This window comes from Otolemur garnettii, unplaced genomic scaffold, assembly GCF_000181295.1.
Source record: "Otolemur garnettii isolate 467f Iridium unplaced genomic scaffold, OtoGar3 scaffold00005, whole genome shotgun sequence".
Lineage (NCBI taxonomy): Eukaryota > Metazoa > Chordata > Mammalia > Primates > Galagidae > Otolemur > Otolemur garnettii.
In genome coordinates, this window is record NW_003852400.1 from 25,359,395 (window position 1) to 25,385,239 (window position 25,845).

The 25,845-nt window shown below is 37.4% G+C and overlaps 1 protein-coding gene across 1 annotated transcript in view; it reads right to left on the reverse strand.

Annotated features, from left to right (window-relative positions):
• The window catches only part of COL28A1 (collagen type XXVIII alpha 1 chain), a 190,010-nt gene that overhangs the window by 130,402 nt on the left and 33,763 nt on the right, over positions 1-25,845 (reverse strand). The window contains exons 8-12 of the mRNA XM_003782701.2: positions 24,722-24,766; positions 22,132-22,176; positions 20,751-20,804; positions 3,299-3,367; positions 2,175-2,243 (exon numbers count right to left, since the gene is read on the reverse strand). Coding sequence (XP_003782749.1) covers positions 2,175-2,243; positions 3,299-3,367; positions 20,751-20,804; positions 22,132-22,176; positions 24,722-24,766 — 282 coding nt within the window. The remainder of the gene's footprint in view (positions 1-2,174; positions 2,244-3,298; positions 3,368-20,750; positions 20,805-22,131; positions 22,177-24,721; positions 24,767-25,845) is intronic.

Below are 25,845 nucleotides of genomic sequence, written 5' to 3' on the forward strand. Positions count from 1 at the left end.
ATCTTTCTAAAAGCAGAGTATGAATGTCTTGACTCAATAACTAAGAAAAGGACATGAAGGTTATGTTAACCAGTTTGATGAGAGTATTTCAAATGTATATGAAAACAGCACACTGTACCCCATGATTGCATTAATGTACATAGTTATGCTATAAGAAATAAAAAGTAAAATAGAATAAAATAAAAAAGGGGGAAAAAAGACTAAAAAATGATTATCCATTATATTTATCTTGTTACTTTCCTTAATAATCTCAATAGTGTAAATGATAAATATAAGTGGTTTCAACAGACATGGCAAGCATTAAAGATAACTATGCTAAGTAATAACAAAAATTATCCATTATCTTCAAACAGTGCCATCCACTTTGTTTTTCAACCCCAAAGAAATTATAATTCTCCTTCAGGGGTTATTTTTAATTCCCATTTCTCTGAATAACTTTGCACAAAAAACAAACAGATCACCTGGAGAGTCCTTACCAATTTATTTTTCATGAATCAGTTAACATCTACCAGATCAGCCCAAGACTAGGGATAATCACATAAAGATGATGGCTGACAATTCAAAGTTAGGTCTTAGAGCTAGGATATTAATTCTATCTACCAGCAAATTTATATTAGTGTGGGAGTGAAAAGAGAGTACTACTAACCCTGAAACCACTGGACATAATTCAGGCAAAGAAACAAAAGCAGAGACTTTCAGCAGAACCTTAGTTAGTCCTAAGGTAAACATTTATGTTACTTCTAAATAATTCAAATAGTAATAAATAATTACTTCTAAATAATTTACATGGCTGATTTTTATAATGTTGGTGCAAAATGTTGATACATTATTTAGGATCTTTTCCACCTTTGTTCTGATTTTAGTTTAGCAACCACCTCTAAGGAGGAGAACTGAGGTATCGGAGCCACAGCCCAGAAAAACTCCCAAACAGCTAGCGCCAAACTAAGGGCATTTTTAACAGTCCAGACATTCTAGCAATCCAACTTCACATGATGCAGAACTCCCCCGTTAGCCCGTGGAATTATAAGAACTAACAAATTATTGTTTTAAGGCATGAAATGCTGAGGTAGTTTGTTACAAAGCCATACATGACCCAAATAGAAACTCAAAAAAGTTAGGGGTTTACTCTTTTTCCTGCATAGTCCTAAATTTTTTTCAGTGGTTTACTTTTAATGATCCCATCGAGTGAGTAAAAACTGAGATTAGATCACTGGTCTCTAGATAATTCAGCTGTTCTCAACCTGTGGGTCGTGACCCACAGGAACTGTATTAAAGGGCCACGGCATTAGGAGGTTAAGAACCACTGAGATAATTAGTCCAATATACTTTTCCTCCATATTATGCTTTCTTTTCTGAACTAGTGAATCCAGACATTAGGGAAAAGCCTCACTTTCAAGCAACATGCTGCCCTTTCACTGACAGAGGAGAGTGAGGCAGCACATGTTTCTGGTAACACATACATGTGAGGAACTATAAAATATAAAGCCAAATTGGGAAACCAACTGTGTGCAGTTGGTTGTTTTTATTTGTACTTCAGTGAGCCAGCCACTGTTTTTTCCTGAGGAGAAAATGATTACTTGAAAAGTTAAGAAGCTTCTTATATAGAATAATCATGTTTTATTCATTTCCTTTTCAGATGTCTTTTGATGGAAACTTTTTCACTTCCAACAATAGTAAATTTCAAAGCTGCAGAAGGCAGAAGCTGTGAATAACACAGGTATTATCTGTGTACCACTATCAATCCCTGCTTGAGAGCATACTCATGTATTAGATAATAAGTGAGGTCCTTAGTCTCAGTGATTTTCCCATGGTTACAGGAAAGTCAACTACAAAGTACAAACATTAGGCCTGAATCCAGATCTCTTATCGCCTAAGAAATTTTGACACATGAGAATTCTTTTCTTCTCGTACAAGCTGACTAATTGTACAAGAGATTTCAGCAACAGGGAGCCAGTGGTTAACATCATATATAATACATGTATGCCTATGTACATATATATGTAGTCCTAGTTTAAATGTCATGAAAAATAACACTTGGATTGGGTCCTTGTATATTTATCATCATTTCTTGTTCATAAAAATACAAAGTAGATTAAACTTGATTATTTATTTTAACCAGAAAAAAAATAGCTCTGTTTATCCTTTTTATTCCATCTAGGATTTTTGCTGCTTACTGGCTGTCCAGGCTCCCCAACTCCAATTGGTCCCGGAGCACCTTGTCTTCCTTCTTGGCCTCTTTCTCCCTAAGAGAAAGAAATAACAGAATTAAAGTTTGAGTTTTAAAATAATGAATAAACATAGCACAAAATGCTCTGGAGGTTTCAAAAAGATAACTAGCACAACACTCAAACGTTTCAAAAATTCTAGAGAAAGAGAAATGGCTCAAACTTAGGTGAATTTAAGCGAGCCCATTAAGTGAAATGTTCAGCACCTCTTTCTGCCTAAGAAAGAGCACTCTCATCTCTTACAAACTCTTGGGTGGAAATTGGCAAAACAGACTATGTGGCAATTCATTTTGGTAACTGAGATGACCAGGTCAGCAGTGCATGTGGTGTGCCCTGCCCTCTTGTCGCCATGAGGCAGTGTCACCTTCCCTAAGCTCTGATTCATACTTGTTCTCCTTCAAAATCCTTCTCTACTAACTCTATCCATATAAACTCCACCTTCCCTGTAGGCTCAATGTGCTTATTGTTGAAATGCCATACATGGTGACACCTGATGACATTTAAAGCACTCTGTTTGTACTGTTCTCGATTTTAATCCTGTATCAAAGTCTTATTGTCTCCACCACAAGAAAAGCCATTCAAGATAAGCCCTTCTGCTCTGTCATCTCCTGCCTGCTGCAGAGCACCCCAAGAGGGATGTTCTCTCTCTTTCTAATTCTCTACAAACCTCTGTCAACATTGACTTTTTCTGTGCCATGGTCTGTCTGGCTTCAGCCCCTCTGTGTTTATTTAATGTGAGTGGTGACAGTTGATGTGTTAGGTGTTTCACTTCCCAGTAACACATTTGCATGTGAATGTGTAAAGTCCATGAAAGTCCATGAAAACTTAGAGAATTAAATGCACAGTGGTGAGAGGAGAGGTAACTGGAGACAAATTTTTCACTGCAACTAAATAAAAAATTTCATTGATTATTCTTGTGGTAACTCCCACGGACAAGGGCATTGCAGTGTCCAAGCACGTAATGTAAGTGCTTTCACAAGAAAGGGTTAGGCCTAACAGAGTTCAGATCATAAGTACCCAAGCCCATACAATAAATTCAATAATTATCAATGGGCAGAGATAAGTAGCTTTACCTTAATGCCTTGTTGTCCAATACCAGGAGCTCCCGGAGGACCATAAGGACCAGGAGGACCCAGCTCACCCTAGGAAGAAACAGTGATGTCAGGTCAACACCATAGTGCTTACTGAGCATCTCTTAGAGGTACAGTGTTGCAGTAGGGGATTTGAGGGAAACAACACCACCTCTTACATAGTTCCTGCTCTCAGTAGTATATAGTCCATTTGGAAAAACAATACAGACCCAGAGAAAATTACCCACAAGGCACAGTAATGACAGGATCTAGGGCCACAATGTTTCTAAAAGCACACAAAAATGTTTCAATTTTAATTTTTTAATCAGATTTTTAAATGAACATAATAATGATGATGATATAACAATGAATCAAAGCAGGACTATATTTGCCTTTATGTCAACTCAGTCATGAAATTTAATTTTTAGTATGTTTTATGGAAGGGACTCAGAAAGGCAAAAGTTTTCAGGATCCATAAAAGTCATAATGCAGCCCTCACTCATTCATTCACAACCTTTATTAAGTGCCCTGGCAGACACATTTTGCTTTCTACCATATGTCTATTTCTACCCCCACCCCATCCCCGACAGAAACACTGCTCTGTTGGGTCACTGGGCAGCAGTTCTTAGGTCTCAGAGATGGAAGATGAATGATAATTGGTCTAGGCAAGGTTAGCACCTCCTTTCCCTTTGTCACTGATTGGTCTAGGTTGGTCATATGGGTCAATTCTGACCAATGAAATGTGAGAGACCTTGCTGGCTACAAAGGAAAAACATTTGTCTCTACCTCTTCTTTCCCACCTGCAGATGTGATAATGATTTTGTAACTATGAGTCAGTAATCCCTAGGATGAAAGCCAACAATTGAAGAGGATAGCACAGAAAAAATTGAAAGCAGCCTGGCTCCTGGATAACCTCACTGAGCAGCCGATCCAACCCTGGAGTACCTACCCTGAAACAATTTTTTACTCAATAGCAAGAATTGTTTGATTTAAACCACTATTAGTTAAGATTTCTGTTACTAGAAGCCAGAACATTTTTGGTTAATACAGCCTACTGTGTGGCAGGCCCATAATAGAATTCAGGCATGTTAGAATTAGATGAGACCATGCACTCAAACCCTTACATTTCATAGGTCAGGAACCTGAGTCCAGAGAGGTCACCTGGCCTGGCCAAACTCACACCTCAGTATCATTCACACAGATCCACTCTGCAGTTCTCTCAGGCTTCTGGCCCTGTGGCATGATAATAGAGTGGCTACTCATTCTGGTTGCTTTTATTATAATGCTAATATAATAATGTATCTTCATTGTAAATTTCACCACATTAAAAAGCATACATACAAAGGAAATTATTAATTACCAATCTATAACTACTAATTTGGGGTGTGTTTCCTTCCACTTTTTAATATTCACACTTATGCCTTTAATTTATCCTAAGGAAGATTTCTGAATACTCTTGTTTGAGTTAATGAATATTTGCAATCTAAAATTTCATTCAACCTAGAGATTTCCCTCTTTGTGCTTGTATTAACCAACAGTAAAATGAAACAGTAAATTGAGACAAGCCTTCTCTCAAATTAAAGGAAATGAAAGATTGTCACTCATGTCTCAAGTTCTTCCAGAGGTTTGTGTTTTGGGGGGAGACACGTAGAAACCAGAGCAATGTTCTGTTGATATGGTAGAGGCATTGCTTTACGGAAGTGTGTCAACTTTGACCAATTGTAGTGCAGAAAGAGAAGAAGGATCAAAGTCAAACCAGCTCCCCAAAAGATAAGCCAGGGCTCAAGATGAGTTAAAACAAAGGAAACCTGTTTCAAAATCAGTTGTCAGAATTTATGATTCTTTGGAATGTAAGTGGATCAAATTCAAAAGTACCTACCATTCATCCTGTTGAGTACAAGTCAATCTGGCACATATATCAACTTGAATTTTTTTCTAGGATTGTACTTATTTTTCTATACAGATTAAATATAGAGCAGCCAGGTGACTGCCATTCTTATTATACATGTTCTTGGTCATGGAGTCTTTCTCTCTCTTTATAAAATCAGACATAAAAGTTCTCTCTAAATCAGAAGTTGTTTTCTTAAAGTTCAATTAAGTGCTAGAAAATATTCAGCTGCCTAGAGATCCCAAATTTCTACTTCAAAAAGCATTTTTCTTACAACTTTGTGTGTTCTCCACTCAAGTTGGAATCTCCTTGTCAGTTATGGAAGTCACAAATGGGTGACCTTTTCCATCACTCATCAAATGAAGACAAGTACTTGCTCTGTGGAGAGCCCTAAATTAAATAGGGAGAAGTTTAAGACATAGCCCCTACACTTAAGGGACAAGCGTAAGAAATAAAAGAGACAAAACACACCATTAAAAAATGAAAAACTGATAATGATATAAGGCCTTGAGTTGTTCACTTATGCTATTCATTTTCTGTCCTTTTTATATGCAGCTTTGGTTCCGTAATGTCAGAAGACATTTAAATTATACATTTGGTGGAGAATTTGAGGGTTTGGGTGTTTCGTGTTTGCTTGTTTGCTTTTAGTAGTGAAAGCTCTGCCCTACTTAGTACTGATACTAGAATTTCATCTTCAGTAGGTCCTTGGTCTCCTTGATCTGAAGAATGAATCCACAGACCACAGACCAGTGGTAAGATAGTACTTATTTTACAGAAAATAATACAGAGACAAAAACACCAAAGCTCCTGGCAGAGAGAAAAATCCAAGTGGGAAGAAAGCTGTCTCTCTCTCTCTCTTTCTCTTTCTCTTTCTCTCTCTCTCTCTCTCTCTCTCTCTGAGTTCTTTGTCCAGGGGCATATATATAGTCACATGGATCCTCCCTAGTTACATATGGCCAGGACTTGGTAATAAATGAATGGATACAGTCCCTTTTGTTCCCAGGCCTAGGAAACCTACAAGAAATTGACCAGGCTTAGGAAATTTATATGCAATTGACCAGGCCTAGGAAATAGGGGGTTCCCTGTTTAGTCACAAGTGCAGGGGAGGGAGACACTAAGGCACTGTTGTCTCCCCAGCAGTTGTCTGGCACCGCTGGATACTGAAGCCTCCTGCTAGGCACCCCCTGCCTACCCTCCAGCCTGCTGGTTCCTCTGCAGGCTGTGTTCAGCTCCACCCACCCTGCATCAGTACTTTTCTGATATTTGTTCAGAAACAAACCAATGCCAGGCATGGTGGATCATCCCAAGCACTTTAAAAGGCCAAATTAGGAGGATCTCTAGAGCCTAGAAGTGCAAGGTTGCAGCAAGGTATGATTGTGTTACTGCACAGCCTGGACAATAGAGCAAGATCCCCTATTGCAAAAGAAAGTGACAGAAAGAGAAACAGAAAAAAGGAAGAGGGAGGGCGGAAAGAGGGGAGTTAAGGGGGAAGGAAAGGAAGGGAGGGAGGAGAAGAAATTGATCAAGAGCATAGATTGGTGATAAGGAATTGATTTAATTGTTACCTTAAAATGTGTGAACCAGGAGAATCAAGAGGAAAAGTAACTGTCTTACCCTTTGGCCCATAAGCTTCCTTTAGTCTTGGCCAAGTACCAATAGCAACTGAGAAATTTCTCAATATTGCCTTTTCAAGGGAATTACAGGGATCAAAGATTGCAGGGGCATTGCTTTTCTTTACCTGATCTTAGCCCCTTAGCAACACATGTTCATATTTGCCTTGCTTACATTATTTCTCAGGAGCCTGGCATCTCAAAACAGGGTCCACAGACCAGCATTGGCCTACAGTTACTGTTTATTTACTATGTGTTTCCCCTTTCTCTTTCCTACAAAGATTCCTGAGGTAGTAAAGAAGGTCATAGTGATCCTGATTGTAAAATAGGATATCTGGATAAGACAGAACAGGGAGATAAGAGTCAGGGCTTTAATCAGTCTGATTTTCTGAGAATTTACCAAGACAATATAGCTCTGTTAAGACTCCATAATTGATTTCTTTCCCATTAATATTCCTGCCCCAGCCCTCACCAACACAGTAGTGCCCTCAATACTACTAATTATTTCCCTACTCCACTTTTCTTAGCCATCAGAGCCATTTACCAAGAGGGGAGTACAACAAAGAGGACTAGGTTAAAATGGATAGTCCAGAAATCCATTTCTCATGACCTCCATGTGAGTGTCAGCAAATGTGGGGAAGTGAGAAGGTTAAATGTACCACCTTGACCCTCCTCAGAAATCAAGAACACCCATGCTATGGGTCTCAAGAGCAGAGGAAGCCAAGGTTTAATAAAACCTATTGCTTATAAAGCACTGCCCTGACACATATATATATATATATATATTCTCATTTAATCATCTAACAGCCTAGGAAATAGGGTTTTTTTCCATTTTATGCTGTGGGAATAGAATCCTTATTTTTAATTCAATTTTCAGCATGTGTAGAATCACAGGGGGAAAAAACATGGCTTCAGAGTCATTCAGAGCAGTGGAATCCTGGTTCTCTCCTTTACCAACAACTTGAGCTTTTGCAAGATCCTCATATGCAAAATGAGGATAATTATAACTACCCCGCAGCACTTTGAGAGGATTCAAGATATTGTCTATCAATCATCTAAGTCATAACCAGTCACACGGTTGCTATTTAACATGTATAGATTCAATTGTTATTCACCAGCCCTTGCTTGAGCACCAACCTGATACTAAGTGAATACCAATTTATGTCTATAATTGACTACCAGGTTACATAATTAGACACATAAATCAGATTGCACCTGCACTTTGCAGAAGTTTACAATCTGGCTGGAGAGACAAATGAATATGAAACTAAATACAAGCAGGTGAATTAGCTATAATAAAGATATTAACAGAGTATGTAAGATTCTGAGGCAGTAATGTTTAAGTCTGCCTTAAGAAATTGGGAAGGTTTCATATGGTAGAAAAGATAATTAATAGTTAATCTGAACAAAGAAGTAGGAATCATAGCTAATCTTACAGGAAAGAAAGGGGACAAAAGTTCAGTAAGAGGAAAGAATATGAAGCATAAAGTAACATGATACATCCTAGGGATAGCAAGGAGCTCTGCGGGCCCAGGGAGGCAGAAATGTGACAAGTGTTCTGTCTGGGGCAGTACTGTCCAGTGGAAATCTATAGTGAACCACGTATGTAATTTAAAATTTTCTAGTAATCATAGTAAGAAGTAAAAAAAAACTATATTATAATAAATAATACATTTTACTTCACCTGATAAATCCAAAATATTATCATTTTGACATGTAGTCAAGTATTTTGAAAGTATTAATGATTATATTTTTTACTATTTTTAACCCTAAGTCTTTGAAATCTGATATGTATCTTATACTTACAGCACACCTCAATCTGGACCAGCCACAGTTCAAGTGCTCGATGGCTACTCAATGGCTCAATGAGGCTGCCACGCTGGACAGCAGGGGTTTAGAGCAGAAGCTCAGAAGAGAACCATGTACTGGCATTAAAGTAGGGTGGGAGGAGAAGGATACATTGAGGTCTTGCGCAGAGTTGGGGGAAAAGAAAATTTCAAAAAGGACTCATCATTTCCAAAGACAGATTTATATCTTTGATTCTTAGGTCTGGTCATCTTCCAGTGTTCTCTATCTCAGAGAGGAACACCAAAATCTCTCCCGAACCACATCAAAACTTAGGGGCCATTCTTGACACTTCCAAATCCCTCCCTCACCATATGCAAAGCATCTCCAACAATTGTCAATATGTCTCCTAAATCTCTCAAATCTACCTTCCTCTCCCATCTTCCACCACGCCTCTACAATCTACACCAAATTAAAATTACCTCTTGTTCAGACTACAACCAAGTCCTTAGTATTCTACCTCCAGCATGTTCTAATTTATTTCCACGACTGCTGCTCAAACAATCTTTTTTTTTTTTTGAGACAGAGCCTCAAGCTGTCCCCCTGGGTAGAGTGCTGTGGCATCACAGCTCACAGCAACCTCCAACTCCTGGGCTCAAGCGAGTCTCCTGCCTCCACCTCCCAAGTAGCTGGGACCACAGGCGCCCGCCACAACGCCCAGCTATTTTTTGGTTGCAGCCGTCATTGTTGTTTGGCGGGTCCGGGCTGGGGATTCGAACCCACCACCTTAGGTGTACGTGGCTGGCGCCTTAGCCAGTTGAGCTATAGGCACCGAGCCCAAACAATCTTTTAATTTTAATTTTAATCTGAGTAAAACCTCCCAAGGACTTTCCCTTTGCTCATGCTCCATACAGAGCTCCCTACAAGGTCCTGCATGGTGTAATCCTGCAGCCTCTGCTGTCCATCTGCCATCAGTCACTTCTTATGCACCATCCTGTTCCTGTACTTACTTGGTCCTTTCTGCCACAGCATCTTTGCACATGCTATTCCTTCTGTCTGGGATGCTCTGATAGCTCCCTTTTCAACTCATTCTTACTCATCTTTTCAGACCTTATTCTAAGCAACATATATTCAAAGAGGGGTCTCTGATTGAGTGAAAACCCTATTGTAGTCATTACAATATTGATAGCTCTGTTCTCGCCTTTTGCTGAGCATTCATATAGTTACAACTTCACATTTCTAGGTATGTTGCTGTGTCTCCCTCCTAGGCTGTAGGTGAGGATTCAGTGAATTTGCTCTGCTTCACATTTTCAGTGCTTAGCCAATGACCCTCACTCACTCAGTCATCTACTCACCAAACATCTACTGAGTATCAACTAGGGAGCAGGGAGTGGGCTAGTTTGGGGGAAACCCAGTCTAGCCTGGGGCAGTTGTAGGTCTATAAATGCTCTTCTGGTTCCCACTAGTTCATTAAGGTTTCCAACCAGAAGCAACTGCATATAAGTTACATAATGATATCAAGACCCTATTATACAGTTTCTCCTACAGATTCACACAGGCACAATTAACATTTTTTATTTCAACTGAAAGAGTAATGAAACCACAAGAAAAACAATAAAAGACCTAAAATTACACTGTGAGGGAAGTTCAGCTAAAGAAAACCAACACTCCCTATCCATGACATTGGCTCTCCCCAAAAGCAAATCTTTCTTTTCCCTAAGATAATAAATAACTAAGGGTTATCAAAGTCTGAATTGTTTGAGGACAGAACTTTACCTTTTTCTCAGATAATGTAATTATAAATAATCTAATCATATCATAGGTTATTCTTAACATTGGAAAGGTGTTTTAGCAACTTTTAAAAATCATTTCCCAGATACCTCTAGTATCAACTTTAATATTTTAAATCTTTTTTTTTTCTTTTGAGATAGAGTCTCCCTTTGTCACCCACGGTAGAGTGCTGTAGTGTCACAGCTCACAGCAACCTCCAACTCTTGGGCTTAAGCAATTCCCAAATTGAAGAAAGTAACCAGTGAGCATTTGTAGGGGCAGAATGGTTCGAGAATGGCCACTATATATTCTTTGCTGAAATTCAGTGAAGTGATGACTCTATATAGAGGCCTGGGAGAAAAGTCAAGAAAGGATACTTTTTTGGAAAGAAGAGGGAAGGGACAGGAAGCTAATGTTTATCAAGTACTTGTTAGCTCAAATTACATTTTTAGTACCCCAATTTCACTTGTCTCCAGGGAAGTATTGTATAATAAAAGACTTGTTTTTAGAAAACATATCAATATAGATTCAGTCTACATTAGTATAGAATAGGGTTGTCAAAACACTTAACTACTTAATAAAAATTACCAACACTAGTGGCAGTTACTATGTAATAAGTGCTACTCTAAGTGTATGACTTATATTAAGTCATTTCATCACCACCACTCTAAGAGGTAGGTACTACTCCATCATCAACCCACCATGTGCATGAGAAACTGTCACATAGACATGAAGTAACTTGCCCATATTACACAGCTAATAAAATACAGGGCTGGGTTTTGACCCCCATGTCTGGCTTTAGAGCCAGTGTTCTCAAACACTCTGACCAACTATCTCTTGAGACTTCTCAATTCTTTTCTTAAAGTATTTCAAAAATCATTTGACTGCAGGCCAATTTCATATCCTTGTTATAAGATGAAAAACACAAAGGTCATGGGACTGCAAACTAATACGACCTTTTTGGAAGAAAGTATGGAGAATCCTCAAAGAACTCAAATTAGACCTCCCATTTGATCTTGCAATCCCATTACTAGGCATCTATCCAGAAGAAAAAAAAAATCATTTTATCATAAAGACATTTGCACTAGACTGCTTATTGCAGCTCAATTTACAATCACCAAAATGTGGAAACAAGCAAAATGCCTACCAATCCAGGAATGGATTAACAAGCTGTGGTATATGTGTACCATGGAATACTGTTCATTCATTAAAAAAGATGGAGACTTTACATCTTTTGTATTATGCTGGATGGAGGTGGAACATACTCTTCTTAATAAAGCATCACAAGAACAGGGAAGCAAGAATAAAATGTACTCAATTTTAGTAAGAAGGCACTATATGATCTAATAGAAGGAGTGGTGCAGGGAAATGATGGAGCAGGGAAGGGGGCAGGGGGACCATGGTGTATGGCACACCTCTTGGGGGCGGGACACAAGTTTAAGAGGGACTTATCTAAAAATGCAATCTGTGTAACCTCATTCTTTATACCCACAATGAATCTGAAACAATAAAAAGGTGTGGGGGGACCACAGAAGTCAGTTAAAAATCTACCCATAATTGAAAATCCATCATATGAACACAAAGCGTCTCTAAAATATAAGCCAAGAGGAAGTATAAGTTTTACAAGCTGATTCATGTGCCATTTCAAGTACATAAACTTGGAAGAGTGAAGGGAAACTTCTCCTTTCTTCCAAAAGTTCCCTGAAAAATCAACTTACAATTAAAACAGATTTATAAGAGAAAGGTTTATTTGCCATGCACACAGGAGAATCACAAAGTGATTACTCAGTATCAAAATGAAGTTCAGATATTTTTACACCTGTATTTTTGAAATGAAGGTGGTGAGGGGTACAGGTGATTCTGTTCAGGGGCAACAAATGGTGCTAGGGAAGATAAACGGGGGGGGGGGCAGACTGACTTGTAAATGATTCTCTTTTCAAATGAAATTAACCTGAAAAACAGGGGGCTTTTTTGTTTTTGTTTTTTTTAATGATTTGGGCCAGGTCTGGTTGCATCCTTGATCTTCTTTCCTGCAATATGTTGAGATAACAGGGAGAAAGGAAGTCAGTTGCCCAGTTTATGCAGATAGAAGAAGAGCCCCGTCCAATGACTTTTGATCTTTTTTTTTTTTTTTTTTGAGACAGAGCCTCAAGCTATCCCCCTGGGTAGAGTGCCCTAGCATCACAGCTCACAGCAACCTCCAACTCCTGGGCTCAAGCGAGTTTCCTGCCTCCGCCTCCCAAGTAGCTGGGACTACAGGAGCCCGCCACAACGCCCGGCCATTCCTTGGTTGCAGCCATCATTGTTGCCTGACGGGTCCGGGCTGGGGATTCGAACCCGCCACCCTAGGTGTACATGGCTGGCACCTTAGCCGGCTGAGCCATAGGCGCCGAGCCTGATTTTTGATCTTGAATGGCCTGTAACTCAAAATATTATTTATACTTAAAAGTTGTACTTTGGGGTGAAATTTCCTGAGCTCCTGCAAAGTCTACTTGGATCGGTATTGTCAGTAAATTAGTAGAAAAAGTAATATAAATTATAATTGGCTGCAATGTGATCACCTAAGATAACACTACACGTAAATCAGTATGCAAAATATACTGAGTTTGGAACCACCATTCATTCACATCTCTAATTAAAATCTTTTTTTGAATACTTAAGTGACAGAGAAAACCACAGTTCATACATTCTACCTACTTGTGCTTTCTGAAAAAGACTCTACAATAACAAAAAAGTGGTGAAGAACACAATAAAAATTATAGTACTGTACCAGATATTACTAACTCAGCTCTAGATTGCTATCAGGTCAAACCAAATAATACTGACACTGTTTGACCATGTTTTTAAAAACGGTAATTCAAATGATTCAACTAATAGGAAAGTCATACTTCATTGTATATAACAAAATCTAAGGAACTGTGTGGCATTTTCTCTAAAAGTAAGACCCAGTCAGCAGCCTCTTAGAAGAGCTTCTGAGAATCACATGTAGCTCTGGAAGACACAATTTAGGTTTCTCCAGCCCAAAATGAGTTGCTAGAAAGTATTGGATGGACACTCTCCATTAATCTAAGAACAAAGACCTTGATTTATTAAAGGAAATACATACAACAGTATGATATGTTTCTTAAAAACTTACTCTTGGCTCGGCGCCTATAGCTCAACCGGCTAAGGCGCCAGCCACGTACACCTAAGGTGGCGGGTTCGAATCCCCAGCCCGGACCCGCCAAAACAACAATGATGGCTGCAACCAAAAAATAGCCGGGCGTTGTGGCGGGCGCCTGTGGTCCCAGCTACTTGGGAGGCGGAGGCAAGAGACTCACTTGAGCCCAGGAGTTGGAGGTTGCTGTGAGCTGTAATGCCACGGCATTCTACCCAGGGGGACAGCTTGAGGCTCTGTCTCAAAAAAAAAAAAAAAAAACTTACTCTTAGAGGCTAGGAGGAGAATGAAAATGAGGAGTTATTGTTTAATAAGTACAGAGTTTATGTTGGAATGATGAAAAATTGGGGAGTATAGATAGTGGTGATGGGTACACAACATTGTTAATATATTTAATACCACCCATTAAATTATATACTTACAAATGGTTCAAATAGTAAATATTATGTATATCTTTTCCACAGGGGAAAGAAAAGTCTTACCATTGGAATAAAATTAATTCTCCCAGTTGCAAAGTTGCTACTAAAACTCTTGTGAAATAATATAGAACATTGATGTCATTATAAAAAAAAAATTCTGACATCCCCCTGAAGACATTACAGTGGCAGATTCTGTTCCACATTAGTTCCCAGTTTGAGTAGGTATGAAGGTTAAACTCAGCAACTTTGTGAGAAAGGTTGGCAGCTTTTTAGGTTCCTAAATGCTTTGACTTTGTCCATCAGAGCTTTTACTTTGACGGCACACACATACACATGAGTATAGCCCATCTGCTGAGAACCACATGCATCAGCAATTTGGGAATGGAAAGCATCTACCTTGAAGCCATTGGCTGGCATCCACATGTTCTGGCAGCCACTTCAAATTATCAAGATAAGTTGTGTCATGTCAAACAAGTTAATAAGCTCATTTAGAGTCTTAGTGGGCAGATATGCATGTAGGTTAAAGCCCTTTCTACAACAGAATTGCTGGATTACTAATGATTCCTTCTCTTTAATTAAGCCCAGAACAGAAATAGCATTTAGACTCTGATATCTCTGAAGGAAAAACATTCACATAGTTTGGCAGCTTAGCTATGATTCTTCATTTAACAGATAGTCATAATTAAAATTGTAAAGGGATTCTTTCTATGCACTGAGCAGCCACAGTCTTGTTCACAGTTGTTAGCCTGCCAGAAGAACCAGAAAGTACATTATCATTTTTGGACAACTAGAAAAGCTAGAATGTTTAAGTACTCTATACTTAAAATGTTTTACATGAAGCCGAAATATAGTCATTCTGTTAAAAAAGGTTATGAACTTTTAAAAGTTTGTTCAATTAATTATTCTTTACTAGGAATTATAGATGTCTATGTATGTTTCACTTGACTTACTTCACACCAGGTTATAAGGGATTATATATCATTAAAAAATGTAATTATTTAAGTGGTCAAAAGCAACATCATGATGGTAGGAGAGTGTTTGGTTTTCCAGTTGTGTGAAAGGTGAAATATCTAGGCAAGATGCTTGTTTGAGGAGAAAGTTTAAAATTCTTTATAGTTGTGTATATTTGTAGCGTTGAATATGCCCAAACCACAACTGGAAATATTAGTTAAGTTTAATAGGTTGACCTACTAAAGCTACTAAGCTAACTCTAAGTCAACAAATGTTTAAAGAATGACCAAAACAAAAATGTATTTTTAAAACTACTAAATTTTGGCTCGGTGCCTATGGCTCAGCCGGCTAGGGCGCCAGCCACGTACACCTAGGGTGGCAGGTTCAAATCCCCAGCCCGGACCCGCCAAACAGCAATGACGGCTGCAACCAAAAAATAGCTGGGCGTTGTGGGGCAGGTGCCTGTGTTCCCAGCTACTTGGGAGGCGGAGGCAGGAGACTCGCTGGAGCCCAGAAGTTGGAGGTTGCTGTGAGCTGTAATGCCACGGCACTCTACCCAGGGGGATAGCTTGAGGCTCTGTCTCAAAAAAAAAAAAAAAAAACTACTAAATTTTCACTAATGAATTTTCTGTTCTAATGAAGATATTGACATTATAGAAAACATGGCTCTAAGTTGCATTTTTGAAATTGTAAATACATTTTAAGTCTTCATGCCACTTTTAAAGGAAAGTAAAAGTATAAATAACACAGATAATCTAATGCTCAAGAAGATTTTGATGGGTTATGTCAACCCTATTCTGTTTGTCTTCACTACTCAAATATGTCAGAAGACTAATCGAGATTCCTGACTACTACATCCTTCTCCCTGATTCCTTCCACAATCTATTGCCATCTCCCTACCCTTTCCATTGAAGTTGCTCTTTCAAAACTTTCCAATAACCTCAATATTGTTAGATGAAATTATCACCTAGGCAACTGTTTATATGACCTGTCTGCACTATGATACTGTTGACCATTCCATTTAAAACCTTATATTCAATGAATGAATATTCATTCATTTATTCAAGAAATAGTTGTTGCTTAACTTGTATGTGTGTGAAGGAGTATGCATGGCATAATTTTTCATCTCTCAGATAGCAGTGGTTTTCACCCATTGCCACTAGATCTTTTGCTTTAGACTTTTATAAAACAGTGATGGGCCTTCCTATATGTGTCCAACTCTCCTACCAATGATTGCTATCTGAAAAAGCCTAGGAATGTTCAGAGGCATAATACATGGAAGCTAAAAAGGACAGAAATTGATGAGCACACTTCCAGCTGCCAGAAGGATCTGTGTGTACATTCTTAGCAACACATCTGGAAGGATGACACCCAATCTTCTTGCTAAAACTGATCTCTTTTCACAGAGCATTTTGTTGTGCAGGGATGTTTGCCAGGCTTACAGTTGTTATTTCAGTGCCTGTATATTTAGCTATTATTTATTAAATCTCTTCATTAGTATATCATCTACTTGAAAAATATTTCCTGTGCTTCAGAACCTCAAAAACTGGGATGGAAGCTTGACAGAGTATGGTTAGGAAGAGGAGGATGTCCAAAACTGAGGTGTGGTGTGGACCTTGGAATGAGCTGAATATTTCTCTTACCCCCATATCCTCCTCCTGAAACATAGTTCATTTTATTCATTAATATTGTCTTTCATTGATTTGGGGGTGGATGTTTGATTCACTAGAGATTATTACCTTTATGTATCCATTTATATAACTGGACCAGTCTGATGCTATTTCTTTATGGGTTTCATAACATCTAAGAAACTAAACTAACATAAAGTGAGACTGAGTCTCATATATAAAAGGAAGGATGTTCAATTTCCTGCAGTAGAATGTAGAGCAGGAAGAAAATGCATAAGACAAAAACCCTGCAGGAAATATTAGGAATGTCCTCAAGCAGAACCAGACAGGTGTTAGAAGAAGGGAGGTGATTCTTCTATTAAGACAAATTAATATATCAATATGACATAATTTTACAGTCTCTTTAATTGTTTGAGGATTAGCATATGGTACTTTCCCTTGAGAACAAACTTCAGGGATGTCTTGTCACTCCCTTTCAGCCCTTGCACTGGAGCTCTAATGCCAGGATGATTCAAAGTAGCACAAGCAGCTTCTCATGCATGCCACAGAACAGACTCCCCTCCCAGGGACACAAAGACAGTCTCAGAGAGAGCAGATGTGCATGAGATTTGAGAAGGAGGTATCCTTCAGAAATAACCTCAGAGGGATATCAAGAAAATGGTAAAAATTACCTAACATAGGCTGGGCAATCCAGCGTTCTGCTGTGTTGATTTGTTCAAAATTAATTTTGGTGACTTGTTCTCTATGATTTGAAAGTTCTAACAATCTTGAGCCATGTTTTCTAGTTATTAGAGGCTCCTTCCATGGTCAAATGTGATTGCAACATGAGCCACCACAACAGCCCACTGATAAGTGACATTTTGTTTTTAGGGGTTTAGTCACCCCAAAGCCACACATTACTCTCTCGATTTACATTTCAGTTTGGTTCTGGGTATAAGGCTTCTTGGACGCTTGCAGGAATACAATTCTAATTGATTTCAGAGACTGTTGATATCTCCTTATGAATGCCACTACATGACCCTCTTTTGTGGGAGAGGTGAGGTGGCCTCCCAGCCAGGGCTGTATTCTGAGAAACATCTATGTTTTGTTGCTAAGGCAACAAGGACATTCAGGGCAGAATAAGAGCTACTTTACATGTGGAAAGTATTAATGACAGAAACGATTTGTGAAACAGTGTCACATGCACATTTTTCCTTGATTTAACTAATGCTGGTTCTTTTCTTCCTTTTGTTCCCTGGCCACCTTTTCTGAAAAAGTTTTTGATAAAAAAACCCAACACTGAAGTGGCAGAAAGTGATCACAGTTCATGAGAAAGAGCATTCATAAAGTCAAAGACATGGGCAGGCCCCACCTAGAAACTCATGGTATCTTTGCAAATGTCACAAGTCTGAACGTTTCTTATTTAAGATCTTGTAAGAGATATAATAACTGAAAACTCAGTTAGCATTATTGTTTTCTTTTTCCCAAGAAAGTTCCATTCCTTCTTTTCCTGAACTTTCAGCTAAACATTATAGTCAAGTACAAATGCATCTTTGAGTAAACTGTTGTTCCCAGCCAGAATCCACTATAAGGGAAGACAGAAAGAACTTCCATATTATCCAAAAGAAATGAATTTATCTCAGTGCAAATATTCAGGAAATTCAGCATTTTTTCCTAAAGGGATAAATGTGATATGATAGTTAAGAGACTTCTGAGTTTGAATCCCAACTTCATCCTTTACTAGCTCTATGGACTGGGAGCCATTGCTTAAACTATTTGTGCCTTTGTAGGCTAATCTGGACAGTAGGGATAAGAATAGATCATGCCTCAAAAGGTGGTATAATATTTGTATTAAGTGACTATCTAAAATTGTACCTGTAGATGGTAAATATACACTAAACAAATGTTAGCTATTATTATTGGAAGTTTGAAAATAAGTAATCCTCCTGTACCCATTAAAGAATACAGAATTACTGGGCTTCAGAGGGATAGGGGGTTTTAGCACAAATTGTCATAGCAGTTTCTTAAAAACATTTTCTAAACAAATGATAGAAAAAAGAGAAGATAGATGACAAGAGATTTAAAATACAACATTATTTCCAGATTAAGGAACAACATAGAGTATTACACCTTTAAAATGTATAAGTACGTACCACAAATTCTGGGAGGCAAAATGAAATCATTCCCCAAAACTTGACTTTTACGACAATAGATGGGTCATTACGAAAGTTTTGAGATACACAAAAATCAAGAAACATAAAATCCATGTCGATGGATCAAATAAATCTTGTTTGATCTTAACCTTCTTTTTCACAAACCCTCCCAGCAACACTGATGAGCCAACCAAGTTGAAGTTTGCACAGGTGAATCAAAAAGGACGCTGTTGACTGTGTTTCTTAAAAATGAAATAACAGACCATAACACAATCTGTTGCAAAACCTTTGTAATAGCCTATGTATACTAATAAATATATAAAACGGAAAACAATGTGGCTAATGCTTAATGGAACATGGTTCTTTAACAGATCCAAACAGTATTAGAAATTACATAGAAGTTAGTAACAGACTCAAAATAAAAGTCAAGAGATTACTGAATATTAACCAGAAATAAAGCTAGGGAGAATGGGAAGCTCACCCCTACTCCATAGCTTCCCAACAATCCCCAACATTCTCTAGAATTGACATTTTTCAATTGGTAGTGAACTTTGTATGATCACTTGACAGCAAGCTTTGTAACTGAAACTTAAGAGATAATTTTATGTCATGTATATTTTTATAAAATTATAATTTTTGAATTTAAAAAACTTTAAAAGAGAGGCCCTTGGAAAATTGATGAAATCTTCATGTACTTTTAGGAAAATGACTCCTTTTATGATTATGCTGTGGAAGTCAACCACAAAGTGGTATTATGTCAGAAAAATTATAACTCCCCCCAAAAAGCCCTTCACTAATTATCTATTAAAAATTAATGCATCTTTGCAATTAAAAGCTAAATGTTGTTTAAAAATTAATTTTAAAAAACTCAAGTGGTAAGATAGCACTATGAAGAATGATGATGGTGCCTTTTCATAGACCTATCCCTTACCACCAAACCCCAGCTCTGATGTTTGATCTTAACCCTCTTTTTCACAAATATGTGAGAACAATATGTTAGATAACCAAAGAGTTCTAGGAACACATGTGGATTATCAAAATATATTATTTTTCTTGCTGCAGTATTTTACCTATAGCCAACACAATTTTATGAAAACTTCTACTCAGTATTCAACAAGGCCATTTCTTTCCCCCAGAGAGACTTAATCACAGGTGAGGACTGGAAAAGACAGTTTCCCCCATGAACCTTAAGCACACTCCCACTGAGAAGTGGCATTAATTTGCACATCAAACTGGCCCAGTAAATAACACTGCTGTCATTATCTCATTAAAAACACTGTACTTGTCACTCCCTTTCCTCTTCCTCAAGTACTCCCTACAACTTCAATTTAACATCACCTTTAGAAAACTGACTTTATCTAGGTCAGGTGAGGATAACATCTCCTATAGTCATTGCCACAAATTCCACAAACTCCAGCCACTAGCTCAACATCGTTTATTGGATATTTATCTATCCATGAAATTTACTAAGCATGGAGAAGACTGAAAAGGAACTAGAAAGCTTACTTTTAGCAAGCTAATGGCCACTCTTATTGGAAAAAGGAGCCTGATCACCAGGTCCTTCAAAGATCCCTCTTATTAGCATGTTTTGATTTTATTATTTAGTTCGTATTTAACCCCTACCTATTTTGGCTGGTTATCTGTGAAAGGATCCTATAAGCATGCTATTGATAGTTGAGAATTACTTGTAGTAAAAAAAGGCTTGATTTCTGTTGGTATAACAGTTGTAGATTCCCTTCCCCCTGTAAACTGCATATTGAATTGGCATTACATATGGAAAGCAAAGTGGTATGAATTGTGTTACTTGTCAATGCTTTTCAGTTTCTAGTGAGCCATAAAATGACTAACCATCAGGAGTAAGACGGAAATACGGCAAAGATTCCAGATAATGGCTTACATTTAATAATGCCACCTTTGAATATTATGATAATAAATGATAAAGCTATGCCACAGACTTCCTGTATCTACCTGATTCTGTGTGTACCTCTGCAGGTTATTATGCATTTCCGAAAGTATTCCTTCCAAGAGTTCATTGACTTCTAACTAATAAAATATGCATTACATAAAGCACTAGAGAAAAACACTTTGCTTGTTTTAACCAAAAGGTAAGATTACCTTATTGCCTTGAAATCCCCTAGGGCCTGGATCCCCTGGAGGTCCACTGATGCCCTACTCCAAGAAGAAGAAACAAGAATTAGTTCTGTATACAAATGGCCAACCAAAAATAAATCATTATTTTAGACCCCCTAGAGATCCTAGAGTTAGTTGGAAGTCAGACTATGTAACTCAGAGCTAAACTGAGATTATATTCAATTGAGAAAGGGGATAAGATAAAATTCCTTAAGTCAAATAAATAGCTTCTAAAATAACATTCAGGCTGAAGCAAATGCTTTATTAATGAAATGTTTAGAAAACATCTGTGTTTCCATCCTAATTCCTGTGATGGAACCCTTTCTTGAAATATTTTACCTTTTAAACATTTTTTTAATATCTGAAAGTTGGAGCTTCCAAAGACCCTTTGATAACTAGAGGGTTCTGCTTTCCCAATTCCAGATGAAGGGGGAAAAGTTCATGGTTAACTAGATGTTGTGTAGGAAATCCTGGGTAAAAGCATAATTTTCTTTTATTTATTTATTTATTTTTATTAAATCATAGCTGTGTACATTAATGCAATCATGGGGTACAATGTGCTGGTTTTATATACAATTTGAAATATTTTCATCAAACTAGATAACACAGCCTTCACGACATTTTCTTTGTTATTGTGTTAAGACATTTATATTCTACATTTAGTAAATTTCACATGTACCCTTGTAAGATGTACCGCAGGTGTTGCCCCACCAATTACCCTCTCTCCACCCTTTCTCCCCTCTCTCCTCCCCTCCCTCATCCCTTTCCCCATATTCATAGTAGGGCTGAGTACATTGGATACTTTTTGAAATATTGAAATTAACTCTTCACATATACCCCCAACATAACTTCAGAAGAGACAGGTCCCTAGACTGAAAATAATAATACAAGTTATTTTCTGAAATCCATACAATGTCTAACTTAAAGAAATGCCTTAGAAAATCAGTCCATGGGATATAGCATTAACTACTTGTAATGATGGAACAATACAAACACTGCAATTTAGATAAAATGCATAGCTTTTCCAACTAGGATATATAGTAGCAATGCAAAAATAATTACGTCCTGCTTTTAACTACTTTGACTTTTTTCTCCTACTAAGACTCTAATTTTTTAACTTCATCCCCTTAGCTACTCACCAAGAACCCTTGCCTGTTGGTACCTATCTTTAGGGTAAACTAAATCAGTTCATCAAACACTAGGGAAATGGTTTCCAAAGTTTGTTGCACGCTAGTATCATCTGGATCTTTAAAAATATTAATGCCTGACTCCAATCCCCAAACATGTGGATTTAATTGGTAAAGGAGTTTTTAAAGCTCACTAGGTGATTCCAATGCAGACATAGATTTGGTTTTAACCTCCTTACCTGAAGCCCTCTGGGGCCTTTTGGTCCATGTGGCCCTGGGGATCCCTATGGAATAAAATCAATAGTAAGTCTTCCTAAACATCCATCTTCACAGTGAAGAAATTTTAGGTGGGAGGAAAGGGAATGTGTTCTAGGTAATGACTAATCCTCCCTGGTTATCTTAATCGAAGCCAACAAATTGAAATTATTTTAATTAACAAGCCAACTGGGGGAGTCAAACTTCTCTTTAGTAAACAAACTCTATGAAAATACAATTTTATATGTAAGTCTCTGGCCTATATATTGATATTTTGATTAGAGTAAAGGATTCTTCAGAAGATTCCCTAAAGGCAGTACACCTAATGGAATATGTTTCATCCAAGTGAGCGATGTCCGCTATATTAACAATTTAGTGCATTTCCACAATGTCTACATCACTTTTTGCTTATCTTCAAGACATGGAACTTCGCAAAACACTGGTTATTCTCAATACTCTTCTAATGGAAAATATTTCAATATGTTCTACAACCTTTAATATTTATTTTTATAAGAATAGAATTTAGTCTAATTTCTCTTTCATCAAATTTCCCCTTTTTTGGCTTATCAAAGTATTACCTGTTAATAATAAAAACATTCTCATAATTATGGAAAAATGTAAAAGAAGTTTTTTTTAAATCATATTGTGGCAAATGCTATTAACATTTTAGTCATATTTTCATCCATTTTATTCCCAACTGATTTTTCATTATCAGTGTTTTTATCAATTTTGTTTTCTACCTATGTGGCCTCACATTGTGTCAAAAATATTTTGCCATATCATTAAAAACTTATAGTAAACAGTAATATTCAAGAATAGGGTCCTATCATAATTTATTTACTCATTTCCTTAGTTTTGACCTCTGAGTGTTTTTGATGATGGCTTTTTTAAGTGACATTATAATGAATGTCTTTGTGCATAAATCTTTGTCCAACTTCTGATTCATTCCTAAAGACAGCTTCCTAGAAAAGGCTAGCTGAGGCAGAGACTGCAAGGCCATTTAAGGCTTTCTGTCCCTCCCGTTTCTCTCATTGCATAACATGGAAAGAGAGAAATTTCCTGCATAAAGTAGCATCCATTCCCACAACCTGCGTACAAGAGAGTATAACTTCATCCTATGGAATCCTCATCTACATGACTATCACATGGTACTTCAGTGTTTGTTTGCTAATTTGATATACAAAATAACAATATAATTTCACATATCTGATTGCTAGTGCGTTAGAATATTTTTCTCATTTATTAGCCATCTGTATTTTCTCTTTCTTCAAGTTGTTCAGGTGGCTGTTTTATAAACTTGTGTGACCTCTTTTTGTCAAGAACACTGTATCTCATTGACTATAAAACACATTTTTTTTCACGTTTTTACATCTGTGACATTAGAGTATGTCTTACAATCAGTTGCATCTTATAATTAGCAATGTGTTTTCCTTTTTTCCTTTTTGGCACAGAAAATAGTGGGACGTTTAACAACTCCTGGCATTTTAGTCAATGAAATATGATATTGTCAACCATTTTTATTTTATATAGTTTTCCAAAGTATTGACTTTCATTTCTGTTCTACTCTAGGTGTGTCTCCTCTATATTTCCAAGGACTCATGTCATTTCCCATTTTCAATTCTCCTCCAGGAATTATGTATTCACTGTCACTCTTTTTGTTTTGTCCAGCAATAATTACCAAGCCTACATTTTGCAGATTCTACTGACTTTCAACTCTATAGTTTAAAAGCTTTCAGAAAGTCTCATGCTATTTACAATGTTGAGTTCCATGGGCCACTGTCCGTTTCTTACCCTCTTCTTTTAATCTTCTGCCTTATTTTTTCTCCTTGATTCCCATAATTATAACTATTCAAAGAGTTTAGTATCTTTGTGTCATGCTGTTAATTGTTCTCAACTATAATGAAAACTATTAAATATTTTTACTCTGTATTGTGAGGACCTGTTAACATAAAATGTTTCAGATGTACTCTCTATATATTTTTGATCTATTAAAAAACTCTTTAACATATTTAACATTGTTTCCAGTTTAATTACTAATAATTTATTCATATTTACTTTTTAACTAAAAAAAGTTTCATGTTTTACTTTTTAGCTAAAAGTAAATACCTGTCCAATTGTCTCTGTCTTGCTGCATTTTCAAAATTCCACATCCCTGTCTATTTCTAGTTGTTCCACTTTGTTTAAATTATTTCACTAACTCCTTTTATGAAGTTCATCACTCCATTTTGGAAAATGTCAGTTCTCAGTGTTTACATCTGGAAAGCAATTCTACTCTGACCCAACTCAAGCTTGGAATGATTCTGCTGGATAAATTATTCTTTTCACCATAACATTCAGTAGGCATGGCCTCAAAGGTTAGAGTGTCAAAACAGTCTTAATGGTCCATAAGAACATTTGGAGGCTCCATTAACTAAGTTAGGTATCACTTTGTTTCATGTTTTACAGATGTGAAAATTGAGTCATTGACTTCAACTGTGGTAGGGAAAGCAACATAATTCAGCCAGGAATTTCCCCTAAGGAAACTTAGCCCCAGAAGGATCACAGCTGTTAGCGTTTTAAAAACATGTTCCTTACTTTGTCACCTTTTATTCCTGGTTTACCACATTCCCCACGTTCTCCCTAAAAAATAAATAAATGAAATGAAATAAATAAGAGGACATTTTCAGTAATTCATTGTTAGGATTTTTTTTTTAAAGATTCATAGCAGAATCACTCTGGTTTTACACAATTTTATCAACAGTACCATGAGTTACATAGGTATTGAACTCTGAAAATTCTTACCCCTTAACTTGAGAGGATCAAATCACTGATACCATCTAATGAGGTTTGACATTTTTGAGAAATGGATGAAATTAGAAGGAAAGGAACCTACCATCTATCACACATTAGATTCCCTTTGCAAGCCAGTTAGCACAGTTGGCTACAGGGTGATGCTAACAGATTCTTTTGCATAAAATTCACATTACAGCCCAGTGAGATCCGTTCTACTGTTCCTATTTTGTGGTTGAGAAAATTTAAACCCAATGAGATAATTTCCCTTGATAATATATCTAGTTAAGTAGAAAACACAGGTCTACTCTGACTCAGTCCCTATTTTCTCAACACCATCCTCCCGCCTGAGTACTGGCCTTAATCAGCTAGCAGGGTTTGCCTGGGGAACTGTGAGATGAGACTGTGCCCTGAGTTGATGGGGCAAGGTGCCTCCAGGAGTTAGCAAGGTCTGCTGTGAGGGAGAGAGCAGGGCTTAGTGACAAGCATGCTATGTATTTCCCAGGATCACAGTCTCCTGTCCTGTCCACCCTAGAACTTTAGTGGAGAAAACTAACATTGGAGTTTCACTTCAGAGTCTATTATTGATATTTCATAAACATTATATCAGTTAACCTGATTTTGCAGACTGAAACTTTATGATTCAAAAAGGTTAAGTAGAGAAAATGTGTTCACATACACGATGTAACACTATTCAGGCTTATAAGGAGGAAATCCTTTCTTTTGTGACAGCACGGTTGAACCTGGAGGACATATTAGGTGAAATAAGGGAGGCACAGGAAGACAAATACTGCAAGCCTCCCTTACATATGAAATCTAAAAATCCTAAACTCATAGGATAAGAGAATAGAATGGGGATTACCAGGGCTAGGGAGATGTTTGTCAAAAAATACAAAATTTCAGTTAGAGAGGAGCAAGAGATGGATTGT